We start from the raw sequence: 23955 nt of genomic DNA on the forward strand, positions 1-23955 counted from the left end.
ACAGGTCAGAAGTTCAATGCCTTTTTTTCCCCCCCTCCCTCTTCCCCTCCCTTCAATCTGCCTTGTAAGGTGAGGGGAGGTGACGGTCGGTTCAGAGTTCGAGGGCAAAGTAGAGAATGTCTCTATGAAACTGTTATTGCTGCTGTGGATATTATTTCATCCAGGAGAGCTAGTCCTGTAACCAGTGCTGTGTGTTTCTTCCTCGGTTGTTACAGCAGGGGGGGGGGTGTGTGCGTGGCTCTTGAGCGCGCGCTCTCTCCCTCGTTACACCGTTGCCATCAGCTTGTTACACCATGCAGAACATCAGACCTGAGCCCCACAGATGGTGCAGAATTATGTGTCTGCGTAAACAACACCAATGATTCAATTGGCTCTGGTGTTGTTTGGCAATGCGTCACTCTCCCCGACGCACGCCACACTCCGCTGAGTAAACGAACAGCTCTTTGTTTCATAAGGGCTTACAGATCCAAAGCTAGAAGGGCGATATTTCGCTGGCACGATTCTTGACTTATGCTAAGTGAAATAACAGCATTGCAAGGCCATGAAAACAGGGGGACTTGCGGGACTCTTGTGGAGATTTTTCAGCGATAAGGACACTCCTGTGGGTCCCAGGTGTGTGCTTGCTGGATGTCTCTGTCCCGGCTTTTAAGAGCCTGGAGTGGAACTCTCTGGCCCATGTGAAGCTGGAAGCTCAGCTTATTGGTTTTCCAGAATGGGGTTCTCATTGCGGAGGACTGCACTGCTCTGCTGACTCTGGCACCGATACCTCCCATAGAGACATCTTTTGTAATGCTGCAGCTCCGATGATTTAACCCTTTAGCCCCAGCATCTAGATCTTTTTACACTGTGAAACTCGGAGTGTTCATTTGAAACTCTCAAATTCGAGACCCTGGAATCCCTATTTTGGGAGGGATTACATTTGCGGGAAAATAGACGATCTACAAGCTCGGCTATTTTCAGCGAAGAGAGTTGGTGTGTAGAGGGAAGAAAGAGAGGACCGAGTACACAGCCAACTAGGGTCAAGTTGACTAAGTATGATAATAGGGTTTAACTGGTTTTAAATTAACTCCCGGTTTGACCATGCAGGTGCTGCAGAGTATGTGGCGTTCGGCTCTCTTCAGGACGTGCAGTTTGTTACCTGTTATGATGGAGATTCCTGTGTCTCCTTTACAGTTACTGCCGGTGTATACAATCAATTCCCATATGGCCCCTGTTGCTGAAGAATGAAAAAAAAGGGAAAGTCAAAGACGTGTATGCTATATGAATTCGCTGGGGGTCAGGTCGACCTCTTTCCCTTGTCTGTCTTGGGTTGGATTTCCAGACCCTTGCCTTCTCACACAGTTTGTATTATCCAGAGAAGAAAAGTGCTGACAGCAGAAGAATGAGAGTGTGCTCGGCGGGCACGCCCTTGTAGGTTTCTGTGTCATTCAACCCTATTAAATTTTTAATCGGTTTCCTCGCTGTGGTGTACGGGCTCAACATGGCTCCACTCAGTCACACGTTGTTCTGACAACTTGTGTTGTGTTTGAATGGTTAAATGTTTATGAAAGGGGGGGACCATTTTCCACCACCCCCCAAAACCCCCTTTTTCCCCCTCATCATTTGAGGCTGGAAAGCCAAAAGGCGAGTTATGATCATTGTTGTGTGCTTCTTTATGGTTTCACTAATCACTAATGCCTGTAAAGGGAAAAAAAGTGTTTTATTACGAACTTGACACTTGAGGGTGCAAGGAAGGTAAATTGCAAATCGTTAGCTGTCGGGTGGAAACCTTGTATGTCTAAAACTGTTACTTTTCAGGATTCAAAACAAAACAAAAACAGAAATAGCCAATCTACAAGCTCAAAACGCATCGTACTGCGTTTTTAGCTTGTAGATCGGCTATTTTTGCTACTTCTGTGAGACAATGTAGTATTAATTTACAAAAAAACATAAAAAATTCAAATATGAACATACACGGTTTCTGGCTTTCTGCCCAACAGCAACGATATATTGGACTAGGCAGACATCATACTGTGAACGGATGTTTAATGTTAGCCATACGCTCACAGCTTAAAGTGATGCTGTTTTTTCGCTTTGTTTCCCCAATAGGGCAGTCACTTGTCCAGAATGTAATCTTTGTTGAGTTATGGAAGGGGCAAAGCTACATTGCAGTACCCAGGGGTGATGGCTGTTTGGCTCTGAGATCCCCCTCTCTTATTTGGCTCACTGGAGTATCCCCCCCCCCCCCCCCGGGAGGATTATCATGATAATGGCATCAAATATATTTTCATGGCCAAGACCACTGATTGCACTTGACAATCCCCTCTCCTGGTTTCGGAGAGAATAACATCAAAGGCTCCCTCGCCGGCCGCGGTGAGAGAATTCCTGCATGAGAATAACCGCGAGCCTCTCGACATAGTTCAGTCTGCTTCTGCCCTCCAGTTTCGTGTCGGTGTCAACGTCCCCCGAGCGCTAAGAAGAAGGAGAGAAGAAGGAAGAAAACAAAAGTTGAAGTACTGGTGAGAGAGGCCTGGAAAATAAGGGATTGTGCTTTCGGGATAAGCCTAAAGTTATACTTTACTTACTCGCAGGAGAATAACTGATCTTCAAGAAGATCTGTTATTTCCGCCCAAAAGTATGAAATTATAGCTTTTTTTGGAGGTTGTGTCCACTGCAGTGATACAGGGTATAAAAAAATGTGGTGCGTGTCTCTTTAAGAGCGCTGGCCTGTCTGCAGAATGCATCAGTCCTGTGGAGCAGACACAAGCCAGCAGTAGGAGGGAGGGAGGGTGGTGAAGGGAGGAGCGTTAGGGGCTGAGCGGAGGGAGGGTGGAGAACAGGAGGGAACAGCCGCAGTCTGGGCTTCCAGCCTCCTGGCTAGACTGCTGAAAGTTATTATTGAGTTCCTGTGTAGGGCCTCCCCTCCCTGTGGCATACTCCTCTTTGCTTCAATGCGAGGGAGACTGGGAGAGCGAACGAGAGCCAGGGAGAGAGAGAGAGAAAGAGAGAGAGAAAGAGTTGGCAGCCGACCATGCCCTTTTGCAATGACCTTACATGCAACAAATAAAGGATAATTTTGTCTGATTCCGTTGCTTCTTTTTGCAAAAGGGTAGCGTCTCCGAAAAAGGGCCGCCCTGCACGACTCATTGAGGGGGCCACGCACATGCAAGCGGGCATACAGCTGCTCTCGGCAGCTGAAGCTCCAGCCCTAGCAGCATACTGTTGTTCTTAAGTTACAGTTTAGCAGACATGTCCTGTTTTCTTAGGAACAGCCTTAACTAGTCAAGACAGGAAGGCTGACAGTTCACCAATCAGAGAGCGGTGGACTAAATCCTCGGCTGCCGTGCTAAGTGATGGGTACGATTCAAGGGCGGCTTGAGGGAGGAGCTCTGATTTCATTCAAGTGATATTCTAATGCAGTATATATGTGTATATCGTTGCTGTATGGGTGGAAACCTTGTATGTCCAAAACCGTAACTTTTTCATTATTATTTTAAAAACGTTAAACAGTGAAAATAGCCTATCTACAAGCTCACAACACTTCACAATGCTTCGTGTCGTGAGCTTGTAGATCTGCTATTTTCACTACTTTTCTGTGACACTTTTGTATGATGATGTAGGGCGTTTATTTATGAAAAAACATAAAACGTTGAAATATTTTGTCCAACAGAAATGACGCGCACACGTGTGTGTATATTATATATATATATATATGCAAACACAAATATACTGTAATTGTGTAGCATAGCGATCTCGTACAACTGCATTAGAGCATCGCTGCTACTACTACTACTACTACTACTAATGCTACTGGAGATTGTGTTCATACCGATGTCCCATGTAGGACGACTGTTGTCAGTTATCTCTGGTCGGTCTTCAACAGCCTGCAGGGGTCAGTGGGATTTTCCAGCTTACTTAGTTACACCGTTCCCTCTCCTGCAGGCCTGCCCTGTGCCTGACGGCAACACTCTGATCTAATCCCTGGATGGCCTGCCCCTCAGCCACTGCATTAGGGACACAAAACGTCTGTCCTGACAGCTCAGTCTTCTGAGAGAGAGAGAGAGAGAGAGAGAGAGCGAGAGAGAGGCAGTGGGAGTGAGAGAGGGGGAGAGAAAGAGAGAGAAAGAGAGAGGGAGAGCGGCGCACATTTATGTAATGCTCTGTCCAGAATGTCTATTGTGAACCTGCTGTAGCTTCTCGAACTACTTGACAACCAATGACAGGGCACGTCATTATAGGTGAAAGAATAAATACAAATAGCCGATATGTAAGCTCACAGTGCATAATGAGCTCATAATAATGTGAGCTTGCACATCGGCTAAGGTGTAAATGGTGAAGTGAGCCCATGGCACCATCCAGGTTCCCGGGGGTTGACTGTAGTAGCAACCAGCTGCTGCCCACCGTACCGCACGCATCCCTCCAATGCTCCGCCCCGGCTCGCATATGACTCGAACCCGGGCACCTGAGGCTCAGTCAGCAGGAGATGACGAGGCCATTTCCCCCCTCATATCCTACCTAACCGAGGCACACATGTGCCCCTGTCGGGTTTTATTCCAACATGTGTCTTCATTTCATGGTCAGTGCAATCACATAGAACTCTGTTTTAAAGCTCGCGTTGGGCAGGGTGTTGGGAGTGCTGGGCGAGGGGGGGAAAACCCTGGCGCAGAAATGGGTATTTTGTGGAGCTCTGTTTGTTGAGTCAGAGCTTAGTCGGGCTCCACTGTTATGTGGTTGCTATGGAGCAAAACACAGGCAGTAGTTTTAGAAGAGCGCAATAAAAATCATCCAGGAAAAAGACATTTCCAAGAATTTTCAGGGTCAAGAAACAGACGCAAACTTGCAGTGGATTCAAAAGGTGCTGCCGGCTCCAGTCCTCCATTTTAGAATGCTCGTGTTCATTTTTATGGAGGCTGCGAGACCCGAGAAGAGAACCTCTCACCTAATTATTCCTGTGCTCAGATCTTGTTTTCCTGTGAATGGAGGAGGGAGACAAACCCAATGTTTAAGGTTGGAATGTGTGATCTGAAGAACGGATGTTGTGGGTGGTTTTTATCCCCCATTTCCCTCAGAGACAATTCCTTGAACAAGTGGAAACAAGTGAAATGCTATTTGATCTCCGTTGAAAATGTTACTGTACACATACTTCATGCTGTGGGGCCCGCGTACATTTTGCGTCACGCGTCGCAAGTCTACCAGAGAAGAAGAACAGGATAAACGCAGACTATAAACCATAATATATTTTGGAAAATGTGTTCGCAGTTGCTCGGTAGAACACTTAAAAAAACCCACTGGCTCTCTTGTAATTTTTTATTTTTTTCCTGGCAGCGTGAATCCATTCAGCTACATGTCCAGGCTCCTTAATGCTCCCAGTAAAAGGTCTCTCATTCTTAATGTTTCCTGTGATTCTGAATGGAGCCATTAGCACTTCTCCCAAATAGCTTTCTGTTTGAGCTGTCCAGTCCAAGACCAACACCTACGCTCTGTGGTATACTATATAGCACACAGACCTCACAAAATAAGTCTGTTTCCTAGCTTTACCGACTAGGGCTGGGCAATTTATATCAATATTGTGATATGAGACTAGATATCTTATGGGATATTGGATAACGTAATATCTTGATACGGCCTAAGTGTTGTCTTTTCCTGGTTTTAATCACTTAAGCCTCATTTTATAATTGATTTGATATATTCTGTCAAAAAATTGCTAAAATAGATTTGAAGGCTTGATGCAAGGCTTGCATTCAAAGTAACTTGCCTTATCATACCTATACATGCCACATTAGCTTGTAAACTCAGAAATGGGCACAATCTCAACTTCCATAATGTTCAAATGTCCACCAGGCCCAGCCCACGACTGAACACAGTGGAAGGCTTTCTAACCTGGTGACCAGGCAGGAAGGTGGCATTTTAACAGAATGGCCAGAATGCTGCCTATAAATTTCAGCGGGATTTATCACCTTGGTTCAGCCAATTACCTCCGAGTCAGTTCCCAGGACAGATACTGTGTCGGTTGAAATGACATCACATGGGACCCTGAGTGAGTAGTGACCCTAACTTCACCTCAACCCTCTCACACAGTTTTTATGGTGCCCCCTCCCCCCCCCGCCCCAAACCCCCTGTCCCATCCCCTCCCCTCACTCCCTCTTAACCTCTGCCTGGTATTCATCCCCCCTTTTTTCATCTTTCCAAATAAACCTGCCACCTGCCCTCCTCCCCTCGACTAGGGGGGGGGTGTCGGTGGGGGGCATGTGTGGTCAGGGAAGGCAAAGGCAGGACAGACAAAACCATCAGCTGACCGGCCGGTCGAGCTTGCGTTTGATGGTATCATGTTCACCGTGGAGTCGGCCTTGCAGGATGTGTTGCTCGCACGCGGGAGACAAAGCACTTTGTTTCCGTCCAGCTGTGCTCCAGAGAAAGCTCCGGTTTGATCGATCGGTGGCTGAGGAGGAGAGACGGAGCCAAAAGGATGGTCGGGACGAAAACCATCGTGAGGAGAATGGAATGAGGGAATAAAGCATTTCACCGGGGTTTACAGGAAACTGGGGGCTGTTGTTGGCTTATCACCCGAGCAGAAGTCTTGACTTTAAATTTCGCCATTCACTCTTAGACCACTTTCAACCTGGCCTCCGCCTCTCTATTTTCGGCATGTCATTGTAAGGAAACCATTTTTGCACATTTCAAAAAATAGCGAAAATAGCTGATCTACAAGCTCACAACCAGTGTCATCAACCAGCGACTTGTTGTGAGCTTGTAGATCGGCTATCTTCACACAAACGTCATACGACAAAGCATAAGATAGCACTTAAGTGGTTAACAAGAAGAGAGATATCGTGTGAAACATGGACAGGTACAACAGTCCCATTAAAACCAGTTTCCCTGGGTCAGGGGCAGGGCGTGGGCCACGTTAACCTCTGTGGTCACTGGTCAGCTGGTCTCCGGGCTGCCACTCCGGTCTGCTTGAGAGGATGTGACGGTCCATCTGGCCTGTCAATCTCCGACAATAAAGGACAAGACCCCTAGCTGGCCTGATCTCTGGTCCCCCGTCTAGCTAGCAGAACTGGTGGAATGCTATATCCGAGTGGCCTTCATCTCTTTCCCAGTCGTCCTCCTCCTCCTCCTCCTCTTCCTCTGATCTGGTGCATACAGTGCATCTGCACTGTGGGGGAGGTAACCTACTGCACTGTATGGGGAGTGAGAGAAGGGGGGGAGCGGAGGCTCGTAGTGCCAGGTACGTCTGTGAGCAGATCTAATGGTTTATGTGTTTAGAGCCTGTACCGTTTTGCGTTGTGGAAGAGGTTTCCCAGTGACATTTTAATCGTCTTTCAAGCCTTCTTTGCCTCTGCATCAGCATTAATCTGTGGGATTAAAATTGTGCTCGTCAGACACTGGATTTAACTGTCTCGCAGTGCGGTAGAGAGAGAGAGGGGCTTGCTGCTGATGACAGTACAGTCTCTACTGGCAGGGATAGGCTGATCAGCCTACTGCCTCTGTGACAAACGTACACTCTCACACAAAGTTGTCTTTACCACATGAACCTTAGCGTCACTATTCTGGGGGCAAACATTCTGCAAAAATAGCAGATCTACACACTCACAGCGTGTCACAACATGACACATTGTGAGCTTGTAGGTCGCCTGTTTTTGAAATTTGGTGTAGAGGGAAACAAAAGAAACAGACCTATGTCAGTGTAGAGCCTTGGGTGTCCCGGTCAACTAAGTAGGGTTTAAGAAGTTATGCCAATAATCTTTGTTGCACAACAGTGTCGATCGCTGGAAGAAACAAAGCTTTTCAAGCTAACATCGTAACATACTCTACCAGGCAGTTAAAATAATGTTATGTTCCTCAAAATAACTTTTAAGTCCAGGATTGAAGCTTTAATTCTAAACTAGCTGGAACTTTAATTCAAAAGTCCTTTAGCCAGGTTTCTCAATCAATCCAATCCTATAATTCAGTGTGGTCAAACACCATTATGCCATGTCATCATTTTTATTTCTTTTAAATAGCTTCCTTGTTCATCACAGCCAGCCAACTTTATAACTGTCAGTGAATCCCTAGAATAGCGAGTCAACACATTATAGTTTCTATTGCCATTGATGGCTATAAACCTTAACACATCGTGTATCGAGTGGGAATGACTCAGATGACCCGCACTTAGATCTACTAAGGATTTTACAACCTCACATGACCTTTCAAACTATGTGAATTAAATCGACTTTTACCCAAATTATAGCATCAAAGCCATGCAGTGGGAATTGGCTTCGGCGGAGATGACTTAAATATGTGGAGGTTTAGATACACATCACCAGTGGAAAATGTAATGAAGGGCTGTGTAATATGATAGAGTTAGCGTAGCAATGATGGAATTGACACAAAACTAGACGTACTGCAAACAGAATGGAGCTCTGTGATGGTCCGGATATCGCCGGCAGAGTCATTTAATATTTTCACTACAGTTGTTCCGATACCGATACCAGTATCGGGAAAAGCTGTCGATACTGCCTAAAGTGCTGGTATCGGCGAGTATGCCAGTCTATGTCATTCCAATAGCACGTAATTTAACACATGATATGTAATTATCAGTAATCAGTTATTTTGGATTTTGAATGCTTCAGTTGCTTGCTGTTGCACTACTGTTTTATTAATTTACTGTACTATTTACATTATTATTTTACTAACTTGTAGATGCACTTTAACAATTATTAAATGGAATTGTTATTTATTCCTAGATCAGTGGTTCTCAAACGTTTTTAATTTCAAGGACCCCAGTGTACAAATGTACACTCAAAGTTACAGACCTGTAAAGGTCCATTTGGAACACTTTGAGAACCACTGTCCGAGACTTTTTTTATTACACACTGGTATCGGATCGGTACTCTGTATCAACCAATATGCAAGTTTTTTTATCTGTAAATCTCAAATTTTCACTGAAATTGTGGCATACAATTAGCTGAAACACATCAGAGTGTAGTACACGTTTAAAAATGTTGAGGTGGAAAAGCAGTACTCGAGGATGTTGAGCCCAATTGTCCAACTCCTAAACTCTGAAGAGTCTGAAGTTAAATTAAACACTGAGGATTTTACTCTGTGTGTGATTCAATGCAGGAGCACATAGAGCCAATGAATGGGTTTTACAGCAATGCATTCCAATGACGCTTCAGCTACAGCCACTTCCTTAAGGGCCTTTGCCTGTAATGTACAATTGTGTGATGCAGTCTGAGTGAATGAAAAAGAAAAGGGTGTATTTTTCCTTTTAAAGCAGACCTGCTACAAAACTATATGCTCTTTCCAGTCAGTCCTTTTTGTACACGGATCCAAATGAGTAACTGGCTTGTAAATCAAATTTTCTCACAATGCTCTTCGTGAAGAGCTGGAAAGATGCGTGACTACATCTCAAAATGATTATTTTTTCTTTCCCTTGAATAAAGTAACAACATAAAACATAGGTCATCTATCTCTCGCTCTCTTGCTCTCTTGCTCTCTCTCTCTCTCGCTCTCTCTCTCTCTCTCTCTCTCTCTCTCTCTCTCTCTCTCTCTCTCTCTCTCTCTCTCTCTCTCTCTCTCTCTCTCTCTCTCTCTCTCTCTCTCTCTCTCTCTCTCTCTCTCTCTCTCTCTCTCTCTCTCTCTCTCTCTCTCTCTCTCTCTCTCTCTCTCTCTCTCTCAACCTTCATCCCCTCCGGCCTCCTGGTTAGTACTGCAGCTGCTCCCATATTGTAAAGTGTGCTAAATGTGAATAGAAGCAGAAAGGCATTGTGTGTGTGTGTCCATGCGCGTGCATGCTCTTGGCACGTGTTCGAGTGAGCAAGAGGGGGAGTGAGTGAGTGAGTGAGTGAGAGTGAAGTGAGAGAGTGAGAGGGGGAGTGTGTTTCTGTCTGCCCTTATTGGTCCATGATCACAGCGCTGTATGTTCTACATATAGTCTGGTCTGCAGATCTCTTGGTGTAGTGTTTAATTCTCCCATTTCCAAAAGTGCAGCACAGGGGGCTCAGACAAGTATCCGGTGAATTTGGCGCTATGTGCGTCTATAAATACACCACTCACAGCGCACGTTTCATTTCCAAAGATAACTGTGACTCACGACCATACCAAACATGCTCATGCTAATAAAGAGTAATCTGCGCTGATATGTGTTGTGCCTTTTTAGTTGGGGTTACCCTCTCTCTGTCTCTCGCTCTCTTGGAATAACTACTCGGTCCTTCCTGCAGGGAGGTCAGACATCCTCTCAGGGATAGAATTGCCAAGGAAGCTGAGAAGCTGAGCCCAACCGATGCCAGATTTCTGGGTCTGATGCCAATCCTGAGAGTCCTAGACACTGATTTGCAATGTTTTGACCGATATAGAAAACTTTTAAAAAGGGCAGAATCTTTTATCAATTTGAAAAACATTTAACTTAATTTAATAAAATAAGCATAAATAGATAGATACAAAATAAACGGATTTTATTTAACTACTTAACCCCTATTCAAAAGCTGCGTTGTGAGGTTGTCGATATGCTATTTTTGAAAGTTTTCGCCTATAGTGACATGCTGAAAATAGGGAAGCCAGGTTGAAAGTGTTTAAAAAGCGGGACATATGAGCTGCATAATTGCCAACACCGATGTTGTCAGAAAAGTCCAATAATGGACGATACATTATATCGGCCAGACCAATATGTTGGTCAGGCTCTGTTTTCATCACTACATTTGACCTGAATTAGAATTTGCATCCTATAAGGCTCTTTCGCAGTCTGTTTTTATTTAATTATTGTATCTCTCGTAAGAGAGCACCGTTTCCATAGAGCCACAGGGTTAGAGTTGAGTCACTACTGATGCAGTCGACCCAGATGGTGAATTTCCTTTTGCTGGTATTTTTTATACAATTTTACAGTTTAGACATTTAGCTCATGCTCTTATCCAGAGTGACTTACAAATTGCAAGAATGGAGGACGTGGCCTGAGTCCAAGTCAACAAACGACATAGTATAGTAAATGATCACGTAAATAGAATGCAAAGAAAAACACTTGAGTGCTTGAAAGTACCTTGGAGTTACTCGGTCCATCATCCTATACTCAATCCGTTAAATTATCAAGAACGAAGTCGGGTTAAAATTTTCATTTGATATTCAGAGCTTATGTATTTAATTAAATGAATCGAGTATCAATTGTGAACTGTATGGGCCCTTAATCCTGATAGAGGTGTCAGAGAGTGTCCTTCTCTCCTGGGGGGGGGAACCTGACTAGTACCACTGTTTGGAGTCATTAGATACTTTGCTAGTGTTAATCTTCTTTCCACAGCTCACTTAGGGAGTGTTGAAACCCCGACGACGCCACTTTAAAGGTTGGCTCCCTCTGTGTTGTGGTTTCAATGTGTGTGTCAGTCTGTGCAAGCCCAGCGGGAGGGAGATATTTTCCACCTCCGGCGGGAGCAGACGACTCCTCCAGGCAAGGCGCTGACTGTCCAGTCTCCAGCTCAGACCTCGTCAAGTCTCTGTCCCAAAGACAATTAGGGCAATCCAATCAGCTTTGCTGTAATGCTGAACTCACGGCAACCCCCACAGTGTCACAGTGCACAGTCTGACTCTGTCCCATGCCGTCACAGCTCAGCACCAGCACGGGTTCACCTCCACACATGCAGCCTCACAACACCATCACCACCACTGCCATGACAACAACACTGACCTGCTGGACACACCAGAGCCTTAAGCCAGTGGTTCTCAAACACCTTGTGGTTAGAGTGCACGCCCTGAGATTGGGAGGTCGGGGTTCAAACACCGGCCAGTTCATACCAAAGTCAAAGACTATAAAAATGGGACCTAATGCCTCCCTTCTTGGTACTCAGCATCAAGGGTTGGATTGGGGGTAAGTCCCTGCGACATTCTAGCGTCCCGTCCAGGGGGTCGTACATCACGTTGCCTCACACTACAGAAACAGGAGATAGGCTCCCGCCCTATGGGCCACATGGCTCGGCAAGGCTTACTTACTTACTACTCCCAAATCCATGTGTAATTTTTTGGCGCAGACCCCCATGCGTCCAAATAATACACACAAATACACACATAGATTTTTCAAAATGTATAAGTATAAATTAAAGTGGTTAAACTGTTCCTCATTTTTGCTAGGGACCCCTTGGAACCCTCCCCAAGGTCCCCTGGGGGTCCCCAGAGCCCACTTTGACAAGCACTGGACTAAGCAAATTGAAAAGATAAGCTGCAAGATTTAGAGAGGGGAAATGAGAGTGTGTATATAGTATCTATATAAAACGGGGATGGGGTTACAGGGATATTCTGGGCAGACACACACACACACACACACACACACACACACACACACACACACACACACACACACACACACACACACACACACACACACACACACACACCAATCAGTTGAACCCAGCTGTTATGAGGTAGCTGCCAGGCTTCATATAAATCACGGGACCCACCTACAATTTAATGAGTGCTGAATGGAGACCTCTAGCCCCCCCCCCCCCCCCCCCTCCAAGACCACCCACCCCAAACTACGTATAGGAGGTCAACGCACTAAAACGAGTGTCTCACTTCCTCCCGGCTAAGGCTGCTAGACCCGGGGCCGAGCTGTGCCAGTTGGCAGTGGTGGACACAACACAGTACATTTACTTGAGTACTGTACTTAAAGGGATACTTCACTTTCACATAAAATAAACATTAAAAATAAATATTTAAAAAAATGAAAGAAGTTATGGCAAAATAAAGGCCCCCTCACACATTAGTAGGACACTCTAATGCGTGAGGGGGCCGTGATTTTTCCATTACTTTTTTCATTTATTTTTAATATATTTTTTAAATGTTTATTTTATGTGAAAGTGAAGTATCCCTTTAAGTACATTTTCTGAGTATCTGTGCTTTACTTGGCTATTTGTATTTTTGCATATCTATGACTCATATCTATGACTCCTACTATCACTCCAATCCAAAGACAAAATATTGTACTTTTGACCCACATAAGCCCTATTTCAAGTACAGTGAAAATAGCAGATCTACCAGCTCAAAGCATGTTGCGATGCGTTATTATTATTGATGGATTTTTTTTTAAGATTTCGGAAGCTTTTGGGGAAAATGACAAAACTCACGGCAACCCCGCAGTGTCACACTGCACAGTCCGGTCCATGCTGTCACAGCTCAGCACCAGCACGGGTTCACCTCCTTCACATACTCACAACACCATCACCACCACTGCCATGACAACAACACTGACCTGCTGGACACACCAGAGGCTAAGCCAGTGGTTCTCAGACTAGGGAGGTCGGAGTTCAATCACCGGCCGGTTCACACCAAAGTCAAAGACTAAAAATGGGACCTAATGCTTCCCTGCTTTGCACTCGGCATCAAGGGGCAAGTCCCTACGACATACTAGCGTCCTGTCCATTTTCTGAGTAATGTATCTGTGCTTTACTTGGATATTTGTATTTTCACTCCATTCCAAAGACAAAATATTGTACTTTTGACCCACATAAGCCCTATTTCAAGAACAGTGAAAATAGATGATCTACAGTGTACCAGCTCAAAAGATGTTGCTACGTGTTATTATTATTGATAATGTTTTGTAAGATTTCGGAAGCTTTTGGGGAAAATGACAACATTTCAATACAGCAATGCATTGAGTTAAAAAATACAATGTAATTGAATAACTTTGTAATTTGTACTTTTGAATTTTATTAAATCATGTACTTTTGAATACTTTAATTCAAATTTGACAGAGCAACTTTCACTTGTAGTTGAGTACCATTTGACCAGGAGTATCCATATACTTTGACTCAAGTACTGAGGCTGACTACTTTGTCCCCCACGGCTCAAAGGCTGCTACGCCCAGGGCCGAGCCGAGCTGTGCTGTGCCAGTTGGCGTGTGCCCTTGAGCGGGATAGCGCCCCACTAAGCATATGTCGATCTGGGGATTACAGTCAGGGGTTTAGGAAGGGGAAAGGAGGCTGAAACTCGAAACTGTTGTGTCTTGTTGCCGTGCACTTTTCTTAATGCCATGCCATCATGCGAGCATACGTTGGTATTGTGTGACTGTTGCCCCGAGGAGGTTCAGCTGGGGAGACTATTTTCGTCGTCACCAGCTGTAGTTACTGTCCTGTGTTTTGTTTTTAGATGATTTCATTTGGGTTTTCTTTTTTTTATGCTCGGCCCATGATGGATGCTGGAGGTTCTGGCGTATTTGACATTCGTTTTCACAGCCAAACAGTGTCAAAGACATGAAAAATTCAAACGCCTGTCAGTACGGATTGATTATGTAAAGGGAGTGAGTCTCACACACCCACCCATGTTATTTTCCTAGTGAGCAAAAAACAGCCTTTAGGTTTTCATCCAGACTTTTTGCATTTTGAATAGTTTTTTGTTGTTGTTGTTGACCGCAGTGGTGGACAGTAACTAAGTACATTTACTTGAGAACTCTACCTTTCTTTTCTATTTGGAGTGTTTGTTTTTTGCAAGCTGATACCTTTCACTCCGCTACATTTCAAATAGAAATATTGTACTTTTGACTCCGCTACATTTCTAGGAAGGGACTCCTTGGAGCCAAAATTAACCACTTAAGCCCTTTTTCAAATATAGTGAAAATGGCCGATCTACACAAGTTCACAACGCATCTTGCTGCAACGATTTGTAAGCTTGATTTGTGATAATTTCTGGAAATGTACTTCGTATTTTTGTACTTTTGAATACTTGAGAACACACTTTGTCCTGCCACTGGTTGACCGGGAGTTGTCCCATCACCGGTCAATAAACAATTAGCTGTTGATTAGGTTGATTATGCTGAAAGTTGAAATAACATTTCCGTCCACCCATCACGCTCCAATTAGCATAAAAAATTGACAAATGGCAGTCCAAGCAGGTCAGAGATGGTCTGCTCATCATCGGGAACAGATATCGATATGTCTGCAATGTGTTGTTGTGAGCCCCCATGTGATTCTCCTACCAGGGCCACCATGAAAGCAGTTGGAGGGCCTATCCTTTAGCATTACCCATTCCATTATATAAGAGTAATTAAAAGATAAAGCATGTCTGCTTTCGCCCGGGCCGCTATTAGACCCTAGCTTAGCCCTACAGGTTTCTCTTTGAAACGGTCGCCTCATTATTGCTCGTCAAAAGAAATATCATACAATAGCCAGTTGAAAAGGGCAATGCTTGAATGGAGCCTTAAAGAGGAGGCTGTACTTGGCCTTCAAGTAGACATTCCTTCAGTTTCAGTGCTTCCTCTGTGGTCCCCTTCCCTTCGACCCATCCCCCCCCCCCCCCCTCCTTCCCACTCAGGACTTCAGTTCCCACAGGGGCCCGGGCCAAAGCAAACTCCCAGAGAGGAAGTCTCTCTCTCTCTCTCTCTCTCTCTCTCTCTCTCTCTCTCCCCCCCCTCATTCTTAACCACATCACCTATTCAGGGTGGCGAAAATAGCAGATCTACAAGCTCACAACTCATCGTGACGTGTCGTGAGCTTGTACGGTAGGTGGGCTATTCTTTCGCCAAAGAGATTTTGTAATGGGGAAAAAGTAGGGAGGCCTAGTATAGATCCCTGTGGGACCCCACTCAACTACGTACAGTATAAAGTGATTTAAGCTCAATTTATATGCAATTGCGCGACAGTGTTGCTTACCGTCAAGGAGTTAACATTTGGTCTCGCACTTCCTTCTCCGACGAAAATGTAAATAATTGTGAATATCTTTTACACATTTTAACAACACAAACCTTCTATGGGGGTCCCTGGCACAAGATATTGTCAGATGGGGATCAGTGGGCAAACGCATATGAATTTAGGGGTCCTTGACATGAAAAAGTTGGAGAACCACTGTGTAAAATTTTCAAGAGATTCTTGGTGGTGGGGGGGGGGGGGGGTTTAGGGTCCTGTCATCTGGCCCTCGCTGCGCCCTGTCCTGCCAGGCCAGTGTAGGTCGTGTGTTAGGCTTGCTGTTATGACTGTGTGGCCATGCTATGTCTATGATGTGGTGGGTGAGTAAAGCCCGTGTGGCTCGTCTCCCTGTGAGATCAGTGTCAGATTTAGCCAGCAGGTCCCTTGTGGTGTCTAGGGAGTGTCTGTTTTCTGACTCTATTATGTCTAGCACTCCCCAGCCTTCCTGGAGCATGCGAAACCTCAGGGTAGAAATAGTACCAGACAGACAGACATCCTTTTGTCGGGAAAAACAACAGTTGTGTTCGGTAATTACAGACTCTGATTACACCAGGCCAGCAGTTCTTAGAAAACCACTGGCCTTGTGTGTACGGCGGGCAGGTGAGGGGGTCGAGTCACCCCGGAATGAGCCATCCACAGGGCGATGACGCGCTCATATGTGACAATACAACTAAACTACAGGCTGCTGTGTGTGTATAATGCTGTGTGTGTGTGTGCGTGTGCGTGTGTTGTGTATATACCATACGTGAGTGTGTTTTCCTGTATATACGTGTGTGTATTATGTGTATATTCTTGTCTGTGTGTTTTCTTGTATATCGTTCCTGTCGGGTGGAAACCTTTAATGTCCAAAAGTAAAAACCATATATTTTATTATTATTTTAAATACAATAGTGAAAATAGCAGATCTGCGTGTCGCATTGTGACACGTCGTAGGCTTGTAGATGTGCTATTTTCACTAATTTTGTGCGACACTCTTGTATGTCGAAGTAGGGCATTAAAGTACTTGAAATATGGATGTGTGTGTGTGTGTGTGTGTGTGTGTGTGTGTCCTCACATGTGCGTGGGCTTGTCCTGTGCGTGAATGAGTATAAGGTGTTTACCGGTTAAACAGGTATAGGAGACATTATGTGAGTCAGTGAAGGCATGATGAGAGTGTCTCATCTCAGACAACCACAGACATGTCATATATAATAGAGCACCGCTGTGTGATTAGAGCCTTCCCCACGTCCAGGGTGCAGCAGCCCCATAAATAAGGGGCTTGTTTCTGGACTGGAGGCTGCTGGGGCAATTGACCCAAAATACTGTATATCCAAAACCCACATTTAGAACCAGTTAATCCAATAATTAAGAACCATTTGTTTATACATCGTCGCTGTCTGGCAGAAACCTCTGATCTCCATATTTCAACTTTTTTACCTTTTTTTCCCCCCCGTAAATTAATGACCTACTTTGTCATACTGATACTACAGTATCACACAAAAAGATCTACAAGCTCAAAACGCGTCACGATGCGTATTGAGTTGTAGATCTACTATTTTTTTATTTGAATCCTGAAAAGTAACATGAGGTTTCCACCCGAAAGAGACGATATATATTCTTTATTTCTTATATATCAACGAATTGACACCAAAATTATTATTTTTTATAATCGACTATATCGATTTGTCTGATTAACCACTTAAGCCCCGTATTATACTTCGTTGTACAATGGTGGCGTGTGCAAAAATAAGTGAAAATAGCCGGTCTACAAGCTCACAGCGTGTCGTGAGGCGTAGTGAGGTGGGGGGGGGTAGTCGTTTAATAATGGTAATCGAGGCAAAAGTTTGAAATATAATGGCGATATATTGATTTGAAGTCACATAGCCCAGTCCTAGGCTACAGCATCCTGGCTGGAGGGAGGAGCACCAGACCGTGTCAGGAACACACACGACACACAAGTGTGTGTCTATACACTCAAGCAAACATTCAAAAGTAAACGCACGCGCGCACACACACACACACACACACACACACACACACACACACACACACACACACACACACACACACACACACACACACAGAGTGTGACTTAGACAATGTAAACTGCGAGACATGAATCATAACCACCCAAGTCTGTCACTCAGAACTAAATACCATTTATCATTCATTTGCACCTTGAGGTGATTACACTGTGTGGTGATTAAGCTTTCAAGCACACACACACACACACACACACACACACACACACACACACACACACACACACACACACACACACACACACACACACACACGTTTGTATTACTATACTTGTGAGGACATTTTTAGGAGAGCACTGAAAATAGCTGAAAGATTGCTGGAGATAGCTGATTTAAAAGCTCACAAGAGCCTTTAAAACACACACACACACACACGCACACACACACGCACACGCACACGCACACGCACACACGCAGTCCAGCCGCCAGTGTTTTCCATTGAAGCGTTTGGCAGTGGATCTATAAGGTAACACAGTGAGTAATCAGGTGTATTGAGGAGTAGTAGATAGTAGCATTAGTCATTGCTGCGGGCAGATGGTCATGGTCCTGAGCAGAGTGGAGTAGAGCTGCCAGGCAGGCAGGCAGGTCTGTGCTGATCCCAGCCACCACCTAGGTAAACATATCCTCTGTCTGACAAGTACAGACCTGAGGCTACTTTACCCCTGTCTCACCACACGCTCCCACAGCCTGGCGCACACACACACACACACGCATACGCGCACGTACTGTACAAACCCACACATACATAGGCAGGCACAACACATACAGCAGTGGCTCCCAAACTTTTTAGCTCGAGACCCAAAAGAGAAATTTGATCTCCCTGGACCCAAACTAGTGAAGATAACAGATTTATAATTTTTTTTTAAAGAATAGTAGGAAACACAAAAATGGGCCTGACCCATCGTGAATACAGTAGGCTATTGACAAACACTGATGCACAAACTGAGTGCACACATCTGTCTGTCTCTGATTCTACTAAGGCCCTCACTAGTATAGTAATATAGTAGTACACACACACACACACACACACACACACACACACACACACACACACACTGGATCCTCCAAAACATGGACGACCCTGCATTTCTTGGCACCGTCATTCACTCAAAGAGATGGAGGTAGGGAGCAAGGCTATTGGCTAGTTTAGACTTCGCTGCGCGGCTCCGTGTCGCTTGCTGCAAATAACTGCAGAAAATTGCAGAAGATTGTAGAAAATAACAGAAAATTGCCCAAATTGTGAAGAGTAACCTCATGTATCCCATCCCATTTTTTCGGGTTAATAGTGAGCAAGCGACGCGGCCGTACGCCGAAGTAGAAATCGGGCTCATGTCCTTTTTTCTCTCCCCCATAACCACTTGAGTGAGGTTGAGAGGAGTCCCTCAGGGCTCTATACTAGTGGCCTTTCTGTTTTCGCTCTACATTAAATATCTTCGCTGAAAATAGGCAATCGACCGCCTGTCGGATCTGCTATTTTCTGCGCATTCAGTGTGCTAAGGTGCATGGTCTTTGTGGAATGGCTCACCCTAGTTGCTAGTCAGGCCTGATGCGTCTGATAAATAGGCGATCTGTGTGCAAGCTCAGCCACTCGCTATGTTGTATGATGACGTATCAATTGGACCTGAGTGACATCACTCATTTAGCCGTGTCTCTGTCTGTCTGTCTCTCTCTCTCTCTCTCTCTCTCTCTCTCTCTCTCTCTCTCTCTCTCTCTCTCTCTCTCTCTCTCTCTCTCTCTCTCCCCCCCCCCCCCCTCCTCCAGTATGTCTGTGGTTTTAGGGAGTTGATCTCCTCCACCTGACGGCGCCTCCTCCTCCCCTCCCTCCCTCCCTCCCCCTGCCTGGCAGGGCACAATGATGCCCGGCTGGCTGCCAGCCAGACCAGCCTGGGTGTCTGCTCAGCTCAGAGCCCTAGACACACACACACACGTTTGTATTACTATACCTGTGAGGACAAACCAAAGTTTAGGACGGCATTGAAAATAGCCAATCTACAAACTCGCAACACTTCGCTGCGACACGTTAGCTTGTAGATCAGCTATTTTTTGGTGTGTGACATCGTTGCACAACTAATAATAGGGAAAACCCTAACCCCTAAACCTAACCTCTAAATGCCTAGTCCTAGTCCTATCCCTAACCCCAACATAAATATTTTTCTAATTACAACTCTAAAAATATTTTTCAACCATTTTCTTGGTCCCTTGTTAGGACCAAGAAAATGGTCCTCACAATGTCTATCTCTAATTCTAGTATACTTGTGGTGACATTTGGCCCTCACAAGTATAGTAATATAGTAGTACACGCACACGCGCACACACACACACACACACACACACACACACACACACACACACACACACACACACACACACACACACGCTCCCAGACAATCCATTCAATCCGGGAACGCATCTGTGTCATTTTAGATTTTTGATAACCATTATTTTATACTTTGGCTATTCAAAATCTATCTACAAGCTTGGTGCAGCGCTACGAGCTTGTAGATCTGCTATTTTTGTAAAATCGTGAAAATGTTTGCAAATCTTTGAATATGTATATATTTTTTAAAGCGAATATTTGTAACTCCAATCTTTGCTTCTGGGGGGTCCCTGGAACAAAATATTTGACAAATGTTCGCTGCATATATATTATATATTATATTATATATATACATCCAAGATTTTCGCACATTTTCAAGATTTTTCTAAAATAGCAGATCTACAAGCTCGAGCTATGAGCTTGTATATCTGCTATTTTTGAACAGCCAAAGAAATCTAAAATGACACCGGTGCGTTCCCGTATTGAATGGGTAAAACGGACTTGGTGCTCTAACCTTCCCCATGTTTCTGTGTCTCCTCTCTGCACTCTCTGTCTTACTGTAAACTGCAGTGTATTCTGATCGGTCACTTGTTGACAAATTCCTCAAATAGCAGTGGTGGCTGGTGAGTGATGTCGATTGCAGTCATTCAGCAGTGTTTTTAGAAGCTGCGGGGACGGAGGGATCCTAAAATATCCGCCGCACACGTGTGTAACGTGAATACGTCATTTCTTTTTGCTGTTCGGGCATTATCTGCCTGCCCTGGGCGGGACGCTGATAATTAAATATCCTTTTTTTTTTCTCTCTTTTCTTTTTTTTTTGTTTCCCTTCACAGTCTCCCAGCCCAGTCCGAGCCAAGAGGTCCAAATTGGACAAATTACACTCCCCGTCAGCCGACAAAGAAAAGCTGCCGGATTGGTTACAGTCCCTGTCAAAGTCGGCGAACAAGGTTTGTAAATGCGGTGTCCCTTTCAGTCCGTATTCAGTTGCTGTAAAGGTCAGGGGTCACAGTGGTCCTGGATCCTTGTCCAAAGCAATTATGTTATCTCCAGTGTATGACGTCTTGAAATATGTTATCTTCTGTGTATGACTTCTTGAATTATGTTATCTTCTATGTACAGTATGATTTCTTGACTGAAGTTTTGTGTGTCATATGACAAACTAATCTGCAATCCATCACTTTTTGTTTGTGAATCAAACATCATGTTAACCAACCAACCACTATCGTATGACTATCGTTCTATAAAATGGGGGCCTATGTTATATCACCATCTATGTATGACTTCTTGACAGTTAAACGAAGAGGGGTCTTTTGATTCCCCTCGTCGCGGCTGATTTAATGTTAGTGGTTTCATACTGAGATGTTTTTCTGACGTTTGCTGACTGTGTTGTTTGTTGCAGCAGGATCTAAAACCAGTCCAGTCAAAACAGAGGCCCTCTGCGTTCCGTCCGTGGTCCCCCAGAACGTCATCCACGGAAAAAGAGAGTCCTGCCACTCAGAATGAGCCAGAGAGGTAAGCCAGCTAAACAAAGGACCCCCAAAATGATGTGTAATTTGGCCGCAGACCCCCGTCTCAAAAAATTATGTTCCAGGGACCCCCAAAAGCAAAGATTTGAGTTAAAAATAGCAGATCTACAAGCTCGTTATCAGCTTGTATATCTGCTATTTTTGAATAGCCAAAGTATAAAATAATGGTTAACGTGGTTAAAATGATTGTGACGCTATTAAAGGGATATTTCACTTTCAAAAAAACTTTTGGTAATTTTATCGTCTACTCAGGCTTTTGTGAGCCCCCCAGACCGTTTTGAAGTTGCTTGATTTAGTATTTAGATATTTGATAATCATTTTATCAGACACGCCCCCTTCCTATACAAACCCATTATAACTTCAAACTCCATTTTTAACCTGTTAGATTCATCAAAAACACCCGTCCTTGGTTCTGCTGACTCACCCTGCCCTCCTAATACGTGAGGGGGCCGTGTTTTTTCGATTACTTTTTTCATTTATTTTATTAAATTTTTTAAATGTATTTTTTTTTTCCATTTTCCAAAAAAAATATATTAAAAAAATGAAAAAAGTTATCGAAAAAACACGGCCCCCTCGCGTATTAGGAGGGCAGGGTGAGTCACCAGAACCAAGGACGGGTGTTTTTGACGAATCTAACATGTTAAAAATGGAGTTTGAAGTTATAATGGGTTTGTATAGGAAGGGGGCGTGTCTGATAAAATGGATATCAAATATCTAAATATTGAATGAAGTAACTTAAAAACGGTCTGGGGGGGTCACTAAAGCCTGAATAGACGATAAAATGACCAAAAGTTTTTTTGAAAGTGAAATATCCCTTTAACTACTTTTGCTGGGGACCCCCTGGCAAGGTGAGCCAGCTAAACAAAGTTTACTAGTACAAGTATGAATAGAAAGAATAGAAACAGAAGTTGTCGAAACGAAAGAAAGTGAGGGGGTGAATATTCTATTGAGCAGATAAACAGTGAATATATGTATGTTCTGTACAGGTCCAACCACAAGACTCAAGAGAACTCCGCGAATCCCAACCTGGCTCTGACTCCCCTGGCCTACCACGGAGAGGAGCACTCTCCCCTGGCCCACCCCAGGGACAGCCATGCCCCAGGCAGGGGGCCCACCATCAGCTCCAGGCCACCACAGGGCTTGCATAATGGAGACTCGCAGTCTGCACCAAAATCCACCCTCCCTAATGCAGCCAATGGTGTCGAGGAGACGGACACAGATGGAGAGATTGACGTGGATGACTGCGATGATTGTGAGTATTATTCTCTGAATGCCTGAAGAGTATACATTATATAAATAAAGTCCAAAAGACTACGGGACTGCTTTCTAAAATGTCTTTTGAATACAGGGCTTTTTACCATCATGGAAAAATAAGTCTGTGAGCCACACAGTGGAGAGCACACAGAGTGATTCCTGTGCGCTTTCGCCATCTGGTGTCTGATTTCAGTAGTACATGAGAAATGGCTGCGTGCCAACTTTGCTTTTCTGGCGACGTTGCTCCTTTTTCTTTTCCAAGCATTTATAAAATATTTGACCCATTCTTATCCCTGTGTTGTTGAAAGTACAGACTAGACTTTGTTTCTATGTACAATGCATAATTATGAAAGCATTAATCGAAACATAAGGAGGATATAATGTCTGTGTTGGTGCAGCAGCAGCAATTCCATAGCTGTGCTGGTTGAGCGATCCTTAGAGAACACATTACTAACAGCTGAAGGGAGAAGTTTCACACGCTCTAGTAGACGGATATAAGGCAATCCAGTTATTTGATTAATGACTTTACAATGCATGGTGCGTCTTGGTGCGTGATTTGACTCTGATGAAGACACGCCATGCATCGAAACATTAGTCAATAAAATACATAGAAAATAAAAGTATTTGTATTTTTTAACAGCAGATACCGGGCATGTCCACGACAAAATGTCCCTTTAGAAAGGTTCTGTAAATTCTTGCCTAGTATTACATTCCCAAAATAGGGACACACAGTTTGAAAGTGGTGTACTTTAGAATAAACCTCTGAAATGTCTTAGAAGGATCCCTGCCTAATAAGCCAAATATGCCTTAATACATTATAATTGTCCTCTATAACAAAACATTTAAATTTAAAACACCTTAAATATTTAATTTATTTTAGAAAACGGTTAATATTTTAATTTTTTCTTTTTTTAAACGGCAAAACAAAGGGTATTTATTAAATGTAGTATATCATATAATTAAATATAAAATAAAAAAAAATCACAGAAAAAAACGTTTTATGGTCATGATTCATGTCATGTCATGATGGCTTGATTCGAGGCTTAAATTAATAGATATAAATATTTTTGGAAATGTCAATGGGAAAAATGCATTGAGTTGTTCCTTCCGGCACCACGAAAAACCAGGAAGTGGGCGGGAACTGCGATGCTCTATTGGGGCAATGCCCGTCGCAGGTTGATGATGTCATTTGCCCATGTGTGGTCTAGCCCTATGGAATT

The 23955-nt window shown here is 44.1% G+C and overlaps 1 protein-coding gene across 2 annotated transcripts in view; it reads left to right on the top strand.

Moving 5' to 3' along the window:
- The window catches only part of skib (v-ski avian sarcoma viral oncogene homolog b), a 47012-nt gene that overhangs the window by 18347 nt on the left and 4710 nt on the right, over positions 1 to 23955 (top strand). The window contains exons 2-4 of one of the 2 annotated variants that reach the window (XM_080423781.1): positions 20789 to 20902; positions 21355 to 21467; positions 22468 to 22733. In XM_080423781.1, coding sequence (XP_080279907.1) covers positions 20789 to 20902; positions 21355 to 21467; positions 22468 to 22733 — 493 coding nt within the window. The remainder of the gene's footprint in view (positions 1 to 20788; positions 20903 to 21354; positions 21468 to 22467; positions 22734 to 23955) is intronic. The other variant, XM_080423782.1, reaches the window with a different exon arrangement.

Source organism: Gymnoscopelus braueri, assembly GCF_963280865.1.
Source record: "Gymnoscopelus braueri genome assembly, chromosome: 3".
Classification (NCBI taxonomy): Eukaryota; Metazoa; Chordata; class Actinopteri; order Myctophiformes; family Myctophidae; genus Gymnoscopelus; species Gymnoscopelus braueri.